Consider the following 22,253-nt stretch of genomic DNA (forward strand, 5'->3'; position numbering starts at 1 on the left):
ACTATGGATGTTGTAGCCATAATACATATTAATCCAGTTTATACAAATAGGCCTCAAATATAGGCTATCGGACCATCTTGTTCAGTAAATTAGTCCAACTAGGTTTTCTAACAAATATGTTCATTTCATGATTATTCTCTCATTCTCTCATTTAATAATTCACATTCCTTACGTTTGTATAAGTGATTTAGCACACGTTTTTAGGATAAACCTTTAAGAGAATGCCGAAACATGAGCATCGAACCGGCAGCTGTGGTTCTCATGTGCAAAATTTCAAATCTAAAATGGCCAGATAGGGAAAATAATGAAACCCGAAAATATTTTTTATATAGCTCACAGACTGCATTATAACATAGCTATTTATTGATTGCTTATTGGTATTAGGCCCAAATCTAGTAATATGCTCCACTACTTTATTTTATTTATTTTTTAATTGTAGGCTACGTTTTATTTATCATGATTATCTCCATCGCATTTTTCTGTGGGCCTGCTTAAGTTAATAAGGTATTTCGAGCTCAAATGGGAAGTTTTCAACAGAGCAAATATGGCACTTAGAATTATATAGCCTGTTTCTCTATCCCAACAGAGGCTCATATATATATGACAATTATTCACATACAAATGGAATAAGAACAAAAAAAATAATCAATAGCATTCGTCCACATACTCTCTGATGTAGCCTACTACATTTAGTACGAGGTTCTGTTACGATGTACTCCGCAGACCTTCACACTTGTGACGTCACAGATGAAAGTTCATAGAATCCGTCTTCGAACGGCTCAACTCAACGGTCCTTCAGAGCCACCCGCTGGAATGAAGAGGTCATACATGACCAAATGTTAACGTAGAAGAGGGGAGACCGTAGCTCAACATGGAGAAACAGGACAACAAGGAGAAGCCCAACGGCTCTCATTGGGGGGAGGGGGGCATTGCAATAAAAACATCTCCTTGAATTGCTTTACTAAAAATAGTCTTCCGTCTTTCTTCGTTCCGGTATCGGTGGATAGGTGATGCTACCGCGACTTCTGACCCCCATTCAACATGTGCGGGTAGTATTGATGTCCCAGTAAAATTCTGTATGTGTATCGCACCACATTCCTCTAAAACTCCTTGGGCAATCTGAAATGAAAAGTTCACCATGAAAAATCGAGTGCGTATAAGTCAGCAAACCTTTGCTTCCCAATACGGCCAATCAGGACCGCGGGTGGAAAACATTGCCTAAGGGCAGAACTCTTCTGACAATGTAAAGAAAATGTACCATGTTGTCCTCAAAAGAGGAAATAATACCTACTACAACAAGTTGTACTGCTACTACAAGGACTACGATTGTAAATAAGACAAGAACGACACGAGAATTTTCAACATGTTCTTATATGATACCCTCATACATTTTTATTTCACACAAAAAAAAAAAAAAAAAAAAAAACTACTTAAGAACCGTAAGTTTCCATTTGACACCACTTCTCATCTTCGGCACTGTGGGCATCTCAGCGTCTACAGAAAGATTACAAAATGTTATAACAACAACAAATGAGTCAAATATTATTACACTTATCAAGCATAATTATCGACAAGAATTACCATTGACCAAAATGAAATTGGTTCCATGTTAAAATCATCACTCTTTGTGACCATGTTATATAGATCAGGTGAATGGGCAGGAAGTATGTTTGAAATGCCGTGAAGTCTTCAATATATATATTTATTGTTTCTAAAGTTCCCACAAAGTGAAAAATTAGTTATCCTGGGTACAAAATGGGTTGCCTCGAGTTGAATTACTTCAATACCCCGATTGACCTAAAAACAAGTAGTATTTTTCAAATATTTGTGCCCAAAAATGTATTGGGGCCTACTTCTGGTATACGGCTGTATTAAGTAATTTATCCAATTCAATTGTTTGAATGTCAATTTTCTCACCAATTCCAATGATTGACCGGCAGCAACACCTTTCGAAAGGTATGTTCTGTCCCAACCTCCGGTTTAATGCAGAAGCTTGAATGAAGACGTTTAAAAGAAGTCTCCTGACTTCTGTTGTATTCAGCCTTTAAATCTGAAAAGGTCTTTATTCAGGAGTACAATCTATTCCTCCGTTGTATTCTGAGGTGCAGGAGTTTCTGGCGAACTCATTTATTTTCACAGCACTGGCTGCAGTAGGCTGTGGTTTACTATCGCCATGGATACGGGCTCTCAGCTGAAGCTCTCGAACTGGAACACTGACCTGGAAGTGGAAGGCTGGTGGGCCTGGCTTGGTTCTGTAAGGAAGCCGTGATGCTATTGGCTGTGGAGTCGGGACCAGTGACCTGGACCAATAGGAAGGAGGTAGCCGAGTGAGTTAATTAACATTTATTATGCTATTCTCATTCTCCTCGTTACCTCCTGACCGCTGCCAGTCCGACAGCAAGGGATGTTTCTGTGTAAACCTTAGAATCTTATCATTTATCATGTCATCAACAAACAGAAAACATAACACAACAGCAAAAGTCTCCTTTAAGACGGATGCCAACTCAAAGACTAACGGACCACCGTTCCCATAGCAACCCCCTCACCGGGGTTTGGCTCGGCGGGCCGCCGTCCGACCACACCTCGGGGATCGCCGCCTCCATCATCAGCAGGGCCTCCTCGTAGGCCAGCTGCAGCTTCTGGGCCAGTCGGTCGTACTGGAACAGAACCAGGGCCTTCAGGAGGCTGTGGAGCTCCTCTGGACCGGGGGCGGGACAAAGGGACCCGTCAGTCACCACTAGTGATGTGAAACAGGTGCTAACGACAAACAGGGGCTGGATGGAGAATTATAATATCGTATGAGAGACAGCCTAATGATTCATACTCAGGAGCGATCTACTTCTCAATACTGCGTTTGGTCTGATGAAGACAATGAGTGGGGAAGCAGGAATGCACCAAAGCGTGATGGGGGTTGGGCGTCTCAGACAGTACAGGCCTGCAGGGGCCAACCTGCGACGGAGGACCCTGGGCTCAGTGTATCTCAGCCCCACCTCGTATCTTGTCCACGGTGCCGATGATGTCGGCCAGGGCATGTAGCAGCGCGACGTCCTCTAAGGGGCTGCCCTCCTTCAGACTCCACTTCTTACGCTCTGCCTTCCGCCGGTTCTTAGAGGACCTCCTACCAGACAGACAGACAGACAGACAGACAGACAGACAGACAGACAGACAGACAGTCGGACAGTCGGACAGACGGACAGACAGACAGACAGACGGTCAGACAGACGGTCAGACAGACAGTCAGACAGACAGAGGAATAGAAAGCAGAGAAAGGTTAAGACAAAACATAAGAGGGACACAGGGGTAGAGAAAGACTGCAAGAAAGTGAGGAAAAAACTGAATGCATTATTTCGGCTGACTGGATGCTTACTGAGGCCACATGCACGATGTTCATCTGCTTTAAAATAAGCGTACTTATTCATCGTTTCATTATGATACTTGGCAACCCGTCTCATTATTTTGCTTAATACTGTTCAACTCGCAAAAAAATATTAGTCTGCAACATCTCAGTTTATTTTCTGTTTCCAATGGGCGTTATCAACGGGTGCAGACCAAATGCCTCTGGACGCATATGGATAGACCTACAACCAATCAGAACCACATAACGTGTGACATCAGGGGCAGCCAACTTTGTGGCTAATGAAAAGGCTGCTCAATATAAGATAAATGGCCAACTAGGATTCAAATTGGCTGGTAAATATCAATCTTGACCAACATCTTTGTGATTTTTTTTCTGTTGAATGGGACTGTATACATAAGGCGGGATTTCCGTTTTGTTAAATGCTGCATTAATTGTATCGCAGTAATCGCACCATGGTTGATTTTTGAAGAGTCTAGTCTGCAAATAATTTAGTTTCAACAATCCCAATCAGGTATATTTGTAATGCCCAATAGTCAACGTGATCAGCGCACTTGTTGAAGGTCATTGGGAGGTAACAGAGGTAACAGTACTGTTTGTTTGTCAACACACAGTACTCTAGTATCCATAGTGGTGAACTACATCCATATAATTAATTACCAGCTGTTTTATCTATTGATCACCCATCTCGGACAAATGTTTACTTGACCAGAGCTGAATATATTTGAATATAGGTTGCGTTTAATAACATGCCGGTGTGCAGTTGTATCACACTTTCTTTTTTTAAATGGCTGGAATATCACAACCTTATCGGCCATGTTCCCGGGCCAAAACAATGACTAGTGGAGAAGCTGGTCCAGAAGTATGACCCAGAGTAATGAGCTCACAGATCCATCTGGTTCCCAGGCTAGTGTTGAGGCACAAATAACAAAATTGAAAGCAAAGAGAGAAGATATATATTCCTTGGAATCAGACATGGAGGAAGAAATGGGGTAAATGTAGGTAGCCTCTAGGTGTTGCTTTTGGAGAAATAGGCTATAGGATTGAAAGTCATGCGAGTAGAGTATCAAAGTTCATGTCCACAGGCTGTCTGCAACCTTAACAGGTTGCCTTACCGCAGGGCTGTATCTGAATACACTTTAGGTTGCTTTTGGACAAAAGTGTCAGCTTAATGACTTAAAAGTAATGATATCCCAATATTTGCATGTGGGTGATTGTACGATAGGGTGTGCAAGAAGTGTGAATGAGACACACAGACAGAGAGACGGACACAGACACGAACCAAGGCGGATAAATTCACACAGTCAGAGAGACAGTGAGCCTGGCTGACAGACAGAACTAAATACAGACAGACAGAGAGACAGAGCTAGAGACAGACAAAGACAGGGGAGAGAGGGAGGTCTTACGAGGAGATCCTGGAGATACTGCTGGAGTGTTTGGAGTTGCTCATCACACTGCTGGCCTCCGAGTAGAGTTCAGCATCGGGACAGTCTGGTCCATCCTCGTCTGAACATACACACACACACACATTAAAGATACTACATACCGGCATAAAGACTACATTGCCCCATGTTCTACAGCTAGATGCTACTCTAAACAAGCTGCTATTCAGTGATGCATCAGAGTGTTTTTGCCCGAGTTTGTGATATTGGGCCAATGCCTTGCACTTGGGACATAATTCATAGTACGAGATATGAACGGAGAAACATATTTGTTCAAATTCAATTGAAGCGCGGCATTTATTTAGCAACACACAATTGATACGGCCTAAAAAGCGGTCGTTGCTACCGAGCATATCCAGCCTGGCCTTCTCTTTCAGCTCCAGGACTACGGACAGGCGGTTCCTATGGCGACCAAACAGGGCTGTGTTGTTCTCCAGGAAGGACGTATGGGAAGCGAAGGCTGGGAAAACAAAATACAAATGTGACATTGGAGCTCCCTCTGGTGGTTGGTTGTTGAAGTACCATCTTTGGGTCGATCATGTTTAGGTCTAAACGTCAAGTCGAAAAGGTACAATCGGGTTCCCTGGACCGACGCTTGCATTGGTGTTAGCATAACCTACAGCAGCAGCCTCTGCGGGCTAGAGCAGGGACGTAGAGATCCGTGTCGTACTTAGAGGAGCTATTTGACGCAGGATAATAATTCAAGCTTCATGCTCATCGCTCCCTGGCTGGCCGTACCTTCTAGGAGCGCAGGTTTGAGGTCGGTCTCGATGATGTCTTGTCGGTTGTGCCTGTAAGCCTAGAGAAATAGAAGATCATCAGTGACGGCGTCGGTGAGAGCAATAGCAGGTTATCTATATAGCAGCACAATGTTCAACGGACTGCACTTAAACCTAGGCTAGTCATACCAAATAGTAATACCAAATAAATAAAGGGAAGCATAACATAATTATATGAAGTATGAAAAACACTAACCCTAAAAAAAAGAACTTTACAAGATTGAATTAAAGTAAAAAAATGGTAGAGCAGCTTGAGTAAGAAACGTCCTGATTGGATGAAGCGTCAATAAATACGTTGTGTTTGACCAACTGACCAATCGGAGGGCCTCTTCCCAGACGGCTCCTTTGATCAGGGCTGAGATGGCCTCCTCACAGTCCTTTGAACCAGAGACACACACACACACACACACACACACACAGCTGTGTTCAACATCTGTCATGGCGTTACGGAGGTGGGGGAAGGAGCTGGGCCGGGCTGCGTGGTACCTTAGCGTACTGGTCGAGGAGCAGGGCGCCCTCAGCGTACCTCCGCTGGTCGATCAGCCTCTCTGGAGCGAGGGGAGGAGCACAACGTCAGCTGATCGAACGCCAGGAAGCCAGGCAAGATCACCATGGAAACATAATCCAGATCACTAGATGCACTGAAACCCCATGAAGCAGTTTGATGGCAGATATAAATGATGAGATTGAACTCCCTGACAAATGTATGAGCTCTCAAATGATGGACTACTTTAGTGATTCAATTCAAGACTAGCTAACAGGTTATCCACTAAATGAATCATCTGTGATGTGCTGTTTATGAGGTGAACAGGCTGACCACCAACTCTGCTTGCATGGCTTCATATTTTCTGTGTGCGAAGGCTGTGATTCTGTTTTCTTGGTTCACATCGCCTCAGTGGCTAACAGGTGATCTGTTAGCCATCTAACTGAAGCTAAGTGGCTAACAGGTGATCTGCTGGCCATCTAACTGAATGAGAGGGAGCTAAGTGGCTAACAGGTGATCTGCTGGCCATCTAACTGAATGAGAGGGAGCTAGGTGGCTAACAGGTGATCTGCTGGCCATCTGACTGAATGAGAGGGAGCTAAGTGGCTAACAGGTGATCTGCTGGCCATCTAACTGAATGAGAGGGAGCTAAGTGGCTAACAGGTGATCTGCTGGCCATCTAACTGAATGAGAGGGAGCTAAGTGGCTAACAGGTGATCTGCGGGCCATCTGACTGAATGACAGGGAGCTAAGTGGCTAACAGGTGATCTGCTGGCCATCTAACTGAATGAGAGGGAGCTAAGTGGCTAACAGGTGATCTGCTGGCCATCTAACTGAATGAGAGGGAGCTAAGTGGCTAACAGGTGATCTGCGGGCCATCTGACTGAATGAGAGGGAGCTAAGTGGCTAACAGGTGATCTGCTGGCCATCTGACTGAATGAGAGGGAGCTAAGTGGCTAACAGGTGATCTGCGGGCCATCTGACTGAATGAGAGGGAGCTAAGTGGCTAACAGGTGATCTGCGGGCCATCTGACTGAATGAGAGGGAGCTAAGTGGCTAACAGGTGATCTGCGGGCCATCTGACTGAATGAGAGGGAGCTAAGTGGCTAACAGGTAATCTGCTGGCCATCTAACTGAAGCTAGGTGGCCAACAGGTGATCCGTTAGCCATCTGACTGAACGAAGGAGCCCGTGGCTGGTGTGTGGACGCTACCTGCCATGTCTCTGGCCAGCAGAGACAGCTGATCGGGGGGGAGGGGCACCTGCTGCGCCACACACAGCGCGTGCCTCCAGCTGCTAGCGCTGACGAAGGCCTGCAGCGCGCGGCCCGGCTCGCCACAGCGCCATAGCAACAGGCCCGCCTGCTCCGGCTGCTGTTGGGCAACGAGGTGCTCGGCGTAGGCACAGCTCAGCGCCTGGGGGTCAGGAACCAGGGGTCAGACATGGGCGGCGGCCAATTATAGTGTCTATAGCACACCTCATCAACAACACTGATGAACGAGGAACTGCAGAAAAATGGGGTCCTCTTAAATATATGAATGTAAAGATATTCAAATATCAAATACAAAATAAAGTATATTTTTGTGTTGTTTTTGTCATACTTTTTGAGTATAATTTTTCTTCCGCCTAAGATTCTCTTCTGTTCTATAACGTTGAAACACAAACCGTTAGAGCGCAGTAACGCGGGGGTAAGGCAGGGGGCGCTGTACCTTGTAGTGAGGGCTGTGTGCCGGGTACAGCTCCAGGGCTTCACTGAAGAGCTTCTGCTCCCTCACCAGACCCAGAGCTTCAGGGAAATGCTCCTCTCCTGCAGAACCAACAGGCAGCGAGGGTCAGAGTTCGTGGACCACAACCCCCCGAAATACACTGAGGCTGAGGAGTTAGGAGTCTTTAAAGTTTTCAATTGATCGCTTTAGCGTCCCCTATAGTCCTATTTTGATGAACTTTAGCCTGCTTAACTTTGACCTATGCTTCTTTAAGTACACCAAGTTTGGTGATGATTGACTCAAAAATTGAATGGGCTAATTTGGCTGTCCGGTGTCCATTTTGCTGCAGGTTCTGGGCTTCTTAGGACAACTTGTTCAACATGAGGAGAGGAAAATGTCTACAGGATTTCATGACTGTAGGTGAAAGAGGTCAGGATATGGCCGTCCAAAGTCTGCATTTTCATTTGATTGTTAGAGCTCCCCGAATCGTTTGATCTGGATACAAAATTGGAGAGGTTCTTCTTCACCCATGTGCCTTTGTCCTCACCAACCCTGCCTTTTGGCGTTAAATTCGGACGATTTTGAGCGCCAATGTTGTTTTGTCAATTGTCTTTATCTTACTTTAACAGTTAGAGCTTTGGACCACAGTACCTCACAGTTAGTCACTCAGTCGGTCCCGACTCAAATCAACTATATCTATATCTTGTTCAGAATCCATCTTAATATTGATATAAGCATTTAAGTCTTTACAAGTTTTAATACACACCCTTTTCAGAAGTCAATGGCTCCTTGGGGCTTCATTTTTTATTGTACAGAGTACGGACTATTGCTATAGCGCCACCTTTGGGCCAATCAGTGTAATATTTCTTCTCTGTTAATCTTGAGTCAGCCTCTACTGCTGTCGAAGGTTTCATCAAAAGCGTGCAAGGTTTAGGCTGTGGAAGTCAAACGCGGCGACTTAATAATAATAATAAAAGACACAAACAAATACAATGGGTTGCCTCGCACTTTGTGCTTGGCCCCCTAATAACACATTATTGTGATGTCCCTGAACTGTAACCTCCACAGGGGGTGCTCCTCTTCCAGGGAGGCTGGGAGGGCGAGCCACTCACCACACTTGCTGAGGTGAAGGAGAGCCTTGCTGTATCTCTTCAGGTGCTTGTCGATGGAGTAGCGCTGGTAGTTTGGCTCCAGGGTCTTCAGCTTGTTCAGGAAGGGAAGGTACTCTTTGGGGTCCTTCGGGCATAAAGAAAAGAGAAGAGAACATCAAACACATGTTGTAAATGCCAAGTCGTACCTTTTTGGTTGAGCTCTTCTAAAGCACGTCGCTTCTGCTCAAGGTGTCATTGTTTAAATGCATGTAAACAAACTGTAGAAGAATAAAGGGTGCTGGATAGATGGCGTGACGTCGTCACCCCCTCCCCGTCACCTTCTGGGACTTTTCGGCCACCATGAGGACCAGGTCGAAGTCGTAGGTGCCCAGCGAGTGGTCGTACAGGTCGTTGACGTTGACCAGGAAGAGTAGGTACTTCAGGGCCTCTTCAGCCCCTACCACACCTGCAGCTCCAGGGGGCTTTGCTGCGCGCACACACACACACACACACACACACACACACACACACACACACACACACACACACACACACACACACACTGAGAAGGTGAACACCCCTCCCCCCCCTCTCACTAACCAAGAAACTGATTGTTAGTCAGAAACATGCTGGGTTTAAACTCTCCCACTGATCCCTGGGTAAGCACGCTATAAACCCTCGGGCCGGTTTTACCTCTCAAGTCGTGAACCTTCTGCAGAGCGATCTCCAACTCAGGGACTGTCTTCTTCACATGGCTGGTCAGGATGGAAAGGCAGTATCTGAACACACACACCAAAACACTTGTCACTTATTGAACCAAGAACTCTTTGCACAAGTCACATGAATAGTCACGTGACATGTTACCTATTAAAGTAGTCCTATTTAAGGGCATTAATTCATTACAGTAGTCTGGGCAATCTACATTTTTATTTATATTACCTATTTATAATTACGTTACTACATTTATATTTTTTTATTCTCAACAATGTTAAGGTTGATCTTTCTCCCTCTCCTCACAGGAGAAGCCTCCACTGATATAAAGTCAAATACAATTAGATGGATTAAAGTACTTGTCCGGATCCATTGATTCCATCGTGTGGCGAAACGCATCACACACGACATCCAACTTCTTGGCTCTGGTCATGGGAGACGGCCCTGGGACGTTCAGAGGTCTGGGGTACATGGTTCCAGTCGTGTCTTCCTCTCTGTTGAGGGAACGTCACCGATATTAACCAACTGGGTCAGATCGCATTCACCCAAAGAAAGATAACAGAATTCGTATTTCAAAGTTTAGAATTCAATTTTCAGACTTCCACATCAACGCAAAATTAAATAAAAAGTATTTACAAGGCAAATACGTACATGCGTGAAAAAACAACTTTGTTGTGCTGACTTTGTAAATGTAGGTGAAACATGCATATGTTGTAACTGTATAATCAATACTATGCGTAACAATGCTGATACATGTGTTCTCAACCCAGTTAACCCTGCGGTGTACATGTTCTACTGAGCACCACTGAAGAACTGAGGCAGGGCCTAACTGACCGGAGCTCCGTGAGGAAGAGGTTGATGTGGTTAATGGAGTTCAACTGAGTGATGAAGGTTTCCACGTTCTCCAGGAACACCTGCAGAGACGGACACACACACGCACAAATAAACACATTAACTTCTTCACTCAATTTAGCTTCTTTACTTCTTTACTCAAGAATTGGAGATGTAGAGAAGCAGCATGCATGTCGATGCCGCCAGAGTACATACGCCATTGACTGGTTTCACCTCCTCAGGTCTGTTTACTTTGTGTGGTGGAAGATGCAGCACGCCTTCTCAGTCGCTGTGCAAGCGGTTCTCTGATATATTTAGCCAAGCTCGGCTGTTTTTCTGGTGAGAGTCCTGCTTTATGTTTGAGAGTTGAAGTTGGAGACTGATTTTCCACGCGTACAAAGAAGTATTCTTACATAAGAAAATAGCCTGACCTCAGGGTTACCATGTAACCATATATATTAGGATGATATATATATTATAGTAATTGCTGTCAATCAATTAAAAAAATTGATTAAATAATCACACTATTTGCAGTATTACAGTATTCACTGTAATTCAGTAGGGTGTTCCGCTTTGAGGGGATATTTCGAGGACAAATGAGTTCTGTGGTTATTCAATTTGGATTTGCAAACTTGGCAGATTACTATTGTTTTCTCCCAAGATCCGTCTGACAACAGTTTAGCACCACAAGTCCTCAAATAGCTCCGCCGCCATAGGAAGTAAACAAAGCTGCGTTAACTGCGTTTAAAAAAAGAGTGTGTCATATCCTAGATGTACTGCCGGCGTGGCAGGGTTTAGCTCCACTGTACAGCTGGTTTGTACAGCGGGCAGACGCACCTTGGGGTTGTGGTCGTACATGAAGTTGAGGTTGATCCTCAGCTTCCTCATGCACTCGAACGCATCACGGAATTTGAGGCTGAGAGGAGAAACACAAAGTACCTTCACTACAACACTAATCACATAGTACCTTCACTACAGCGCTAATCACCAATCATATAGTACCTTCACTACAGCGCTTATCACATAGTACCTTCACTACAGCGCTAATCACCAATCACATAGTACCTTCACTACAGCACTTATCACATAGTACCTTCACTACAGCGCTAATCACCAATCACATAGTACCTTCACTACGGCGCTAATCACCAATCACATAGTACCTTCACTAGAGCGCTAATCACCAATCACATAGTACTTTCACTACAGCGCTGATCACATAGTACCTTCACTACAGCGCTAATCACCAATCACATAGTACCTTCACTACAGCGCTAATCACCAATCACATAGTACCTTCACTACAGCGCTAATCACCAATCACATAGTACCTTCACTACAGCGCTAATCACCAATCACATAGTACCTTCACTATGGCGCTAATCACCAATCACATAGTACCTTCACTACAGCGCTAATCACCAATCACATAGTACCTTCACCATGGCACTAATCACAGAAAGTATTTTTGTAACTTTAATGCTAAATCCAAAATGATGGTCTGAAGGGGCTTCACTTAACCACAATGTAAGACGCCTTTCTCTGAGGCAAGGGACAGGGATTACAGGTCCTACCATGCATAGTTGCCTCGCATGTTTGAATTGAGCCATTCAGACGACTTCAATTTGCAATTTCCCAAATCACATGATGTCATTCTGTCATTTTTGGTTTTCCATTGTGTACTAAAGCAACATTGGCAGAGTGAGTGCAATGAATAGTTAATACTACAGGATGATGATGATGATGAATCCTACCAGTCGAGTTGCTTCCTGAGCTGGGCCAACACCAGCGCTCGGTGGTGGACCGTCTCCAGGTTCCCCCGAGGCATCTAGACACACACACACACACATGTTTATTACTAACAATCCCACATACGGTGACAAAGGCACACCTTCAGGAGTGAGTGAGTGAGTGAGTGAGTGAGTGAGTGAGTGAGTGAGTGAGTGAGTGAGTGAGTGAGTGAGTGAGTGAGTGAGTGAGTGAGTGAGTGACCTGCAGGATCAGCCTGGTGTCTTGGGTCACCACCGTCACGATCTTGGACCCCCTCTCCACCCGCCGCAGAGTCTCATCGTTCTGACCTCCGTCTGACCCAAGAGCCTCTTGTAGCCCTGCCAGAGGTCAAGGGTCAAAAGGTCAAGCTCGGTGTCAGAAGCACAGACGGTGGGTGGCAGGCGTAGGTGAAATATGGATGTGTTCGGATGGTTTAGGGGCTAAGTGTTCGACAACAGCATCAAAAGAGAAACCATCTCGTCATTAATGAAGGAAACCACTCACATTCCCAAACTACCATTCCATGATCGCAGGTTATATGACGCGCGTGTGTGTTTACATGTCGGTTTGTGCGTAATGGTAACGGGAGGTGTCATAAACGAGTATGGATGACCACCTTTGACGGTCAGCGTGCCCAGTAGGAGGCAGCGGCAGGTGTGCGCGTGCGTGGTCACGAGGAGGAAGTCTTCGTGGACCACAAAGGAGGAGACATTGGAGGCCAGCTGGCAAACACAGACCAATCCAAGCACTCGATTAGCATCAAGAACGACCATCTGAAACGCAGTGCCGTGAATACGTAAACCGCTCAACATGACTCCAGCATGACAGCACAGCGGCGGTGGTGAGCTTTGGCACCTGGGTATCTCCAGCGTAGAGGTGGCTTCGGTCCGTCAGGCCCAGCAGGATCTCCTGAGGAGATGGATCATCGTTAAACGCACACCCTCAACCGCGTTGCACCATTTTTGAAGCATAGGAGCATTTGAACGTTAGTTATTGTGTTGGGAATAACGTTTTTTTGGTCATTGTTTGGAAATGTAACTAGAACTTAATTGTTATAATGGGAAGAAATGGTTTCTCGTAAGAGACATGCGAGACGGGGCAAACCAAATTCTCTTTGGTGCTCTCCAATTGGCGGAGTACCGCCAACAATGGTTCGTTCTGATGTACAAGCCGTATAATAAACTAGGCCAGCTCGACTAGAAGCACTTTGAATTGCATTTTTTGTGTGAGTAAAGTTTGATTTGGTCGAAGGAGGTTAATGCAATGAGGTTCCGCCAGAATCAATGGAGAAGGGACGTTTGTGGCTTCTAAGCACTTCTAGCTGTTGTTGCCATATCCACTGCGGAATAGGCGGTCCCCTACCTCTTCACTGACGGTGCAGAGAGCCATCTGCACACACGGGACCGGGAAGTTCATCGGACAGCCGCTGAAGTCCGTCCAGTCCTCCACCGACGGACATTCTGAATCTGAAGCAGAATCGCCAGAAGAAACGGCCGGTTATCCCACTTAGGATCACATTCCGCTACAACATCGACCTTGGTGCCGCAATGATGCCGTTTTCTGAAACATCCAACTCTCTTTTCGCATCATTCAAAAGAGCGTGACCTTTAGTTGAACTTATGGAATACATTACTGGATCATTTCAGTTGATCCGGGGGTCTGAACCCACTCCAGATAAGTACATAAAGTCGGACTTTCCCCTTCCAATCCACTGGGCATTAAATGAACTCATTGATCCCCTCCTGGATATGGCGGGTCGTGTTGGTCGTGGTGTGTGTGTGAACTATGAACTCACCCCAGATCAGCCTCCGTGTCTGGCCGTCCTCGAGCTGCAGGGCCACCGTCCTGCTCTGGAAGCTGTACGCCATGCCCGTCACAACCCCGTCCACCGCCACCTCCAGCCTGGACACACACACACAGGGGGCGCTGGGCACAGCTGGTGACCCGGGACCCACACCGGCTGACAGGGGACGGGCGGACGGGGGGACTGACCTGTTGCTGAGGGCGTTTGGGGCCTCCGGGTGAGGGGCAGGGCTGAGGAAGAGGAGGGTGGAGGACGAAGGCAGCGTCCCAGCGCTCAGGCCCAGGAGCAGGTCCTCCTTCAGCCAGAGGAGCTGTCTGATGGCTAGAGGGGCCACTGGGAGCCCCGGCACGCTGGGGGCCGACACAAACAGACGCTAACTACCCCCTATCGACTGGAAGCAAGCCTGGAGTAGACTGAAACTGAACCCCAATACCAGCTCGGTTATATTAAAGGGATGGACAACAGGACTGTATAATAATAACATATCACATAGGGATGGATCCTCGACACGCACGCCAAGATTAATACACATCTCAAAGTCAGCTGATGAACTCAGTCTGAACTAATGAATCCCTGTCGAACTCAATCTCTCAGCTGAAGGTCGCAATAACTATATGGTGATTGGTGGACCGTAATTGGCTTCATAGCCGAGGAGGGGAAAGGACTCTGACGTTAAAGGGGCTGGAAGGAATAGAAGGAAATTGATCAACTGAAAGTAGGCGAAATTGAAATGGATTTCAAGGAAGATCATTTACGTAAACTTTTATAACCCTTAATAAAGATATTAGAAGTAAATCCCGGAATTCTGTTTTCCATCACTTTAACTTTTTAAAACTACGATTCACTATACATTTTTATCTAAAGTGACGTCTTTTGTTTTTACATTTGCTTTTTGTATAGCACACTTAAACAAGAGGACACATTAATATGAGTGGAGGATGAACCAATAAATAAAGAGGCACTTCCTAATTAGGCGTTTGAAACGTCCTAATGAAATCGATCTCCATCATGGGCTGTCCAACCTGTGGGCCCCTATCTAACCCCTACCTGCTGCCTACCTGCTGAACGACCCAACCACTGGAGAGAAGACCGTTTGTTCTCTAACCTGTAGGTGTTGCGTAGAACCAGGGGCAGGGACACCACTCTGAACCCCCCCGGTCGCTCGGTAGACGGTTTCCCAGAGTCTGAGGAGGACACACAGAACCGGGAGGTTATATAAGCACCCTGAGCATCAGCCAATCAGCTCACACCACTCGTTCAAACCACAACTTGAATGAAAGTGACTGAAAGAACGACCATATTAGGCAAGTATGGTTTGACGACGGCGCGTGTGGAGAAGAGGGGGACCTACCGGGGCCGAAGACTGATATCTGCCCGTCTGCCGTCATGGCTGCCAGGTGATTGCTCTTCTGGGTCTGGCACAGAAAGGTGACCAGGTTGACCGGAGAGGTCAGCTGGAGCTCGTAGGAGCACATGGGCGGAGGCACCACCCCCTGGCGGAAGGTGGTCACCAGGATCTTGTCTGAGAAGGACAAGGGCGTCAGCCAATCAGGAGGCCCCGGGCGACACTACACCGACCACAGGGACCGCCCCCTTCCTCTTAGCACATACTGTCATCGTGACTGCTGATTGGTAGAACACGGTGCCAGTCGATGTCAATTATTCTGCTTATATCAAATGAGGGCACTCCTTTGAACCAATCAGAATCAGCCATTCCCATATACTGGCTATGTGGCCATTCCATCAGGTTTATGTTTATTGTAATTCCCTCAAGAGCCCTTATGTCGAGTACGATCCATTCCTAAAGGCCAAATCAAGCTCCAAATTAAACTTCTTTAGGTAACCGGCGTAGCCCAAAGGCGACCTGCTTGGCTTCCCTGCCATGCTCCCTGGTTCATCGAGGTTTAGTTCAGGAGGGTTACACACATTCATACGTTCATGTCATCTGGTTCATTCCAGTACAAACGGCCCCCACGTCCCCGCCGGCCCCTGATTGGCCCTCACCTCCGTCGATCACGGCCACGTTGGCGTTGTCGCTGGCGTCCAGGCCGGTGCTGCGGTCCGTGGCCCAGCCCCAGTCGTACGTCAGGCTGGCCCAGCCGCGCGTCACCACGTGGAGCCTCAGGGGGCGCTGGGGGTCCCAGTGCACGCAGGCCGGCGCCCGCTGGGGGTCCCGGCCGAAGGCCAGGCTCTGCTTCAGGTACCAGTGGTAGTTCCCCACCGCCCACAGCTGCACTGCGGAGGGAGGACGGGATCACTGACCCACCTTGGTCCACTCTCTACCGTGACGGCCCCCAGAGCAGCCACGGGGTGGTCAGATACAGGGGCTATTGTGGCCCCCCCATTCCACGACGCCTACTGACCGCCCCACAGAGCTCGGGCCGAACGAGGAGTCCCACGGAGAACCAGAGGAAACCCCCTTTGTTCCGGGGGACATCAAACCCTTTAATCCTCCGAGGGAGTCACTCGGAACTCTGAACTGTATTTATTTATTTTGTTATTTTTTCAATTGATCATATCCAGATGACCTGCGCAACCTTACTTTGCTTTAGTTACTTGTTTACTTTTATGTATTTTTTTAAGCATGCTGTTGGTTAGGTTCATATTTATCGATAAGAATATTTCTATTTATGCTGTGTATTGTGATTATATTGCTAGTTGTATTGGTGGTTGTTAGTGAGGTTCCCCCTTCACTGTACAGCGTCTTCGAGTGTCTAGAAAAGTGCTACATAAATTCAATCTATTATTATTATTATTGATTATATTATATTTATTTTGATGTTCTTGGCTAGCGCTAAGCAACTGTAACCAAAAATGAACAGTCGTCTGGATCTATATCTGGATCTGCACTGACTCCTCGTTCAGGGGGGGCAGGCCTTACGCTCGGTACTGATGTGTCCGTCTGCCCCTGAGTGCACGTCCTCCAACCACACCAGAAGGACCGTGGAGTCGCTGTTCCACAGCAGCTCCTTCACCTGCAACACACACACACACACACACACACACACACACACACACACACACACACACACACACACACACACACACACACACACACACACACACACACACACACACACACACACACACACACACACACACACACAGTGAATTCTACGGAGGGAACACTAGAAGAACAGTTGTATCCACTAAACCCTGGAGCTGACCTTGGCCTGGTCTCTGCTGCAGGGTAGGGTGAAGTCGCCGTGCAGCAGGCCGTTCTTCTCCATGAAGACCACGCTGTGCTTGTTGGGGTGGCGCTGGGTGCACGCGATCAGGCTCCCCGAGGGTCTGAAAGATACGGACCGCCCGGTGGTCAGCATGGTGCCACACCAACAGGGCTACGGGGCCCGTTGATGGGGCGACAGTACCCCACCGGCCTCTTGCTAAAGCTGAGTCACAGTTACGTCGGGAAGGAAGTAGGGCAACTTTAACAATGGGAAAACTAATAATTAACTTTAGAACTAACAGTTAACGAAAGATCGGTTTGGTAAAAGTCTGAGTGTGTCATTGTCCTAAACGAGTATAACACTTCCGCATCCAATCCCTATTGTGAGAGTGGCGGGCCATTGAGCAGGTAAAGGGTCTTCAAGTGGATGCTTTTTTTGTGATCCACGTAATCGAGGCACAGGTAAGGTTAAACGCCCTGCCTAAGGCTCCCTACAGGTCGACTGCGTACAGTTGGGATCAGAATAGAATGTGGCTGGCAGTCAAACAACCTCTCACTCTAATTACTAGTTAGCTACTACACTGATGTTCATCAATTAAAGATCATTTAAGTCAGTAGCAATCGTTATCCTATGGAGCTACGGTGAGGGAGGTGGGCCTACCTCCACCAGAGGGCCTGCTCCAGCCCGTTGAGCTAGGGTGAGGGAGGTGGGCCTACCTCCAGCAGAGGGCCTGCTCCAGCCCGTTGAGCTAGGGTGAGGAGGGTGGGCCTACCTCCAGCAGAGGGCCTGCTCCAGCCCGTTGAGCTAGGGTGAGGAGGGTGGGCCTACCTCCAGCAGAGGGCCTGCTCCAGCCCGTTGAGCTAGGGTGAGGGAGGTGGGCCTACCTCCAGCAGAGGGCCTGCTCTAGCCCGTTGAGCTACGGAAAGGAGGGTGGGCCTACCTCCAGCAGAGGGCCTGCTCCAGCCCGTTGAGGCTCTCGCTGGTGGCCTGCAGAACCCCCTCTCGGCTCCACACCCGGACACGCCGGGCCCCCGTCTGGGGACACACAGCGCTGACGGCAAACAGCTGGCCGTCCCCCCGCCACGACACCCGGGGCCGGCGGTCATCCCAGGCCATGGCCGGCTGCACCTCCTGGGAGAAACGGAGGGACAGCCTCGGGATAGTCACTGGGCGTGATGTTCTATTTTTCTATTTTTGTTGGGAATGTGATGGGACTTTATGTGATGACTGCCATGTGGAGAGGTTCTTCAAAATGGATATTGCAATTGACGTGCCTTCTCGGTTAAATAACAATATACATTCAGGGAGGCTGGACAAGCTAGAGCGTTAACCTTGGAGGTGATATGACTTGTTGTGACCTGGGTTTGATTCTGAAAGGAGGTCCTATGATACACGCCTTTCCCTCCCTCTCTCCTTCAACACCGCTCCTGTGTCTCTTCCCTGTCCTGGCCATAAATCCACTAAAAGATCACACACACACACACACACACACGTACAGTTCATAATCAAGAGAGGTAGAGCATTGTGTACACACCAGCATTTTCTTCTGGGCTGCCTGCTTCCCTTCAGAGCCGTGGAACTGGGTCTCCTTCTTCCCCCATCCAACAGTGATGAACTTTCCTACGACCCAGGTGAAAACACACATTATAGCTCACACACACACACACACACACTCAATGTCTCTATGTAATGCAGGGGTCTCAAACTCGCGGCCCAGGGGCCAATTGAGGCCCACGGGTTGATATGTTGTGGCCCCTTACTTGATATCAAAGTTTAGTGTTAGTGCGGCCCGCGCGTTGTTGTCAAACACACATTTTTGCTGAGTGGTTTGCCACGATTTTTTTATCACTTGTGATAGGGTGACCAGATGTCCCGGTTTTGCCGGGACAGTCCCAATTTTGAGTTGCGTGTCCTGAGTCCCGCCAAAAACCAAAGGACGCTAAAATGTCCCGGTTTCCACCAACCGCTATGAAATGTCCCCTGTTGTCAGCGATTACATAGCCAACGTGATCTAATGATAGCCCGATCATTCACTTAGATTGGGTCAGTTGTGCTCCTTTCTTCTGTGGAATGAAGCCCAGCCTGACCCAGACTCTACCTCCGGCGGCCCCCAGGTAGGTCGAGTTTGAGACCCCTGATGTAATGCATACATGCTGATATAATCAATCAGGTTTGAGTTCGGTCACCTTATTTTACGTTAATAACAATGGTAATAGACTTCTCCAGAAAGTATGTTTGGTCTAGAACGTGTATTAAACCAGTGACTGCATCTGTGTATTTTACCAGGCGGGGAGGGATCATCCTTGCTCCATTTCCAACCTACCTTCACCAAAGTCATCCTGGTGGATGCCCACCTCTGTGATTGGCTCAAACTCCTTGGTCATCATGATAACGGTCTGCTGGCCTGCAAAACGCAATGATTCACAGAGAAAACATTATAGACTGCGGTCTTACAAACCTGTTGAGATTCCTCCTAACTTGCAACAGAGACAGAGAGCGTAAGAACCTAAATGCAAGTCCGAGTACCAATGCCACAGACTTCTTGGTATGCTTGGTTATGACAAATACAAATCGGTAAAATAAATAATGCTGCAGTCAATTCATATGTTGCTGAGACACCAGACATGTCTCCTGTGGGATCCATAAAGTATAACAGGTGGGGTGTCCAGATGTTGGTGCTAAAACAGAGGAGACTTTTAACCAACCAGTGGTGAGTGCTACCAGTTCCTCATCCGGACTCCAGCTCATGGAGGTAAGGCCGCTCTCAACACTGCCAACACATTCTACCTGGGGAAACACACGCATCACAGCCTCAGTTCAAGATCAATATAATAGGTAATTAGGGATGTCCCGATCCGACCCACGGCATCGGTATCGGACGGATATTGGCCCATTGCGCTGGATCAGAGGGGAGTAAGAAATATGATTCAATCCGCGAAGCGTGTCACGTGATAACAACAGTTAGCCGCCAATTGGCCGCATGAGAGCTAGTGCATGAGCGCTACCTGTTGGTAAACCGTGTCAGCAGTGTGGCTGTATTTCAACCTTAAAGAAGAAAACAGTGCAACCGCCTGGGCCTGGCTGTTGCACGGCTCTCCGCAGCTGTAGCTGAGGAGAGCACCAAAGCACCAACCTCGGCTAGAGCGGATCACAGCTGTGGTGAAAGCCACGAGCTTGGCGATCATTAAAGCTAACCATTTCGGACGTTGCAGACGTCCAATAGATTAAAAGTCCAACCGTACAAGCCTTATCGTTTTGTGTGCTTATCTCGATTAACTAGAGGTGAAAGAATAACGTCAATAACACTCCCTGGTTGCTACACGTGATGACACACACGCATGCATTGCATACGCAGAAGCGCACACACTTGATTCAACCGTTTCAAACTATCAGCTGTAACAGCTCAGCTATTCTATAAATTACTTCATACGTATTCAAACTTAAACCATTTAGCTATTTGTTGAACTCTTCACTTCATGTTTCCAATCATTTATATTTTTAAAAATGTGTACATGTTTACATTGTTTACTCCATTTAAACTTTTCAACTCTGTTAAAATCTTTTCACTTTATTTAAGTCATTCAACTTTTCTTAAGTGAGATGCTTTAAGGTGGCTTTTTGGCAATCATGAGCAAAGTTGTTCCATATATATTTGTATTATTATTTGTTCAAGAGTAAAAAAAAGTATCGGATAGATATCGGTATCGGAAGTGTAAAGTGGTATCGGGACCTCCCTATAGGACAGGTAATCCAGATACCCATCCAACACTACAAGAAATAAACAAGCCCTAAACAATCTACAATGTTTACAATATGTATATTTACAATATGCCATTTTTACATCTAAATGACTGTTTCTCTCCCCCTGAACTTTTTTTATTGTATTTATTGATTAAATTTACTCTATTCTATTATTTATACTACAACACGTTTCTGGGATTAATAAAACTAGAGGAAAATATTGTAGGCTTTGGCCTTGTAAGATGTAAAGACGTACTCATAGAAACATGCTTACTACTCTCAATGATCACAGGTTGAAGGCACATGAAAATATTTGTGTGATATAAAAGTGCTATAAGAGAGTGCCAAGGACAGCTACTGATGGCTATGCTGAATCAAATCAACTACACTGCTTTGCTGCTATAAACAGAGGAGATAATTCTCACAAGTTCCTCGAAAGTTCCATCTTATATTAATCTAGAAGAAAATAACTTGTTCATATTAATTTTCTGCTAACCTCATTGGTAGTCAGGTTGTAGAGGATGACATCACCGGTGGCCGTGGCAACACACACAGACTCCAGTTCGGCCAGCTCCTGTATCCCAACCAGCTTCCCACTGCCATCGTCGGGCATGTAACCCTCCTCTGTCAGCGAGACATCGTTCACCACCTGACCGGGACGAGGACGTAATTAACATAATATACATCTGAAGAGCAGTTCAACAGTTAAATGGGTAGACATTTAATTATGGAAGCATAGAACAAGGAAACTTTTTATCATCAAGTTGTTAGAAAATAGAAGATTAGTTATGGCTTAAATCTCAAACAATGCTACTCTGCTCATCTTGCACACAAAAGTTAAAGTATTAAAATCCCTGGTGTGTCTGCCAAGCAGTCAGGCCCTACCTGACCAGTTCTTGGGTCGAATTCAATGATGGAGAACTCGGAAGCCAGGAGTAATGAGTCGGTGTCAGAGCGCACAGCAACACACAGAGGGCTACCGGCGCTGTGGGACAACTCGGCATTGCACAGGCTCTTTAATAACTTGAGATTCCGCATTTTGCATTCAGGGCAAGACACGTCGATGGCACGTCTTCCAATGCTGTAAGGGACACAATATAAGAGTAACTTAGGCAGCTTACTGATTATGTCCGATACAAGACCATGATAACGAAATCACACAACAACCTCTTTAACCTTACCCGTATTGCCGCTCAAAACCAATAACAACCTGCGTAAGAGCCCACACAGTGTGTCCACATTACAGCATAACAACACACCGACATCAACACACACATGTGGCATCCATCCCTGTCAAGCCACGACCTTTCAACTGTAGTATTGAGATGCAGCCCATGGTGAAGACGCCCCCTGCTGGCTTGGAGCAGTGG

At 46.8% G+C, this 22,253-nt stretch overlaps 1 protein-coding gene across 2 annotated transcripts; it reads right to left on the minus strand.

Moving 5' to 3' along the window:
* Window positions 1–268: 268 nt before the first annotated feature.
* On the minus strand, window positions 269–22,212 carry elp1 (elongator acetyltransferase complex subunit 1). 2 transcript variants are annotated; one of them, XM_030367897.1, is made up of 36 exons: window positions 22,065–22,212; window positions 21,769–21,964; window positions 21,380–21,532; window positions 19,848–19,929; window positions 19,466–19,546; window positions 18,677–18,762; window positions 18,083–18,273; window positions 17,140–17,263; window positions 16,854–16,947; window positions 15,977–16,207; window positions 15,324–15,494; window positions 15,078–15,156; window positions 14,161–14,322; window positions 13,964–14,070; window positions 13,531–13,634; window positions 13,024–13,077; window positions 12,785–12,890; window positions 12,391–12,506; window positions 12,153–12,226; window positions 11,236–11,314; window positions 10,402–10,481; window positions 9,927–10,061; window positions 9,550–9,635; window positions 9,195–9,343; window positions 8,878–9,001; window positions 7,769–7,866; window positions 7,273–7,474; window positions 6,063–6,124; window positions 5,891–5,953; window positions 5,536–5,596; window positions 5,144–5,257; window positions 4,762–4,861; window positions 2,991–3,118; window positions 2,547–2,698; window positions 2,219–2,300; window positions 277–1,494 (listed from the first exon to the last, which is right to left on the minus strand). In XM_030367897.1, the coding sequence occupies exons 2-36, from the start codon at window positions 21,919–21,921 to the stop codon at window positions 1,427–1,429; spliced, it is 3,951 nt and encodes a 1,316-aa protein (XP_030223757.1). In that variant the 5' UTR covers window positions 21,922–21,964; window positions 22,065–22,212; the 3' UTR covers window positions 277–1,426. The 2 variants fall into 2 exon arrangements, with proteins under 2 accessions (XP_030223758.1, XP_030223757.1); XM_030367898.1 differs by lacking the exons at window positions 18,083–18,273; window positions 18,677–18,762; window positions 19,466–19,546; ... (2 more) ...; window positions 21,769–21,964; window positions 22,065–22,212 and adding an exon at window positions 17,859–17,898 and having other exon boundaries at window positions 269–1,494.
* Between the last annotated feature and the right edge of the window lie 41 nt (window positions 22,213–22,253).

Source organism: Gadus morhua, chromosome 10 (assembly GCF_902167405.1).
Source record: "Gadus morhua chromosome 10, gadMor3.0, whole genome shotgun sequence".
NCBI classification, from domain to species: Eukaryota; Metazoa; Chordata; class Actinopteri; order Gadiformes; family Gadidae; genus Gadus; species Gadus morhua.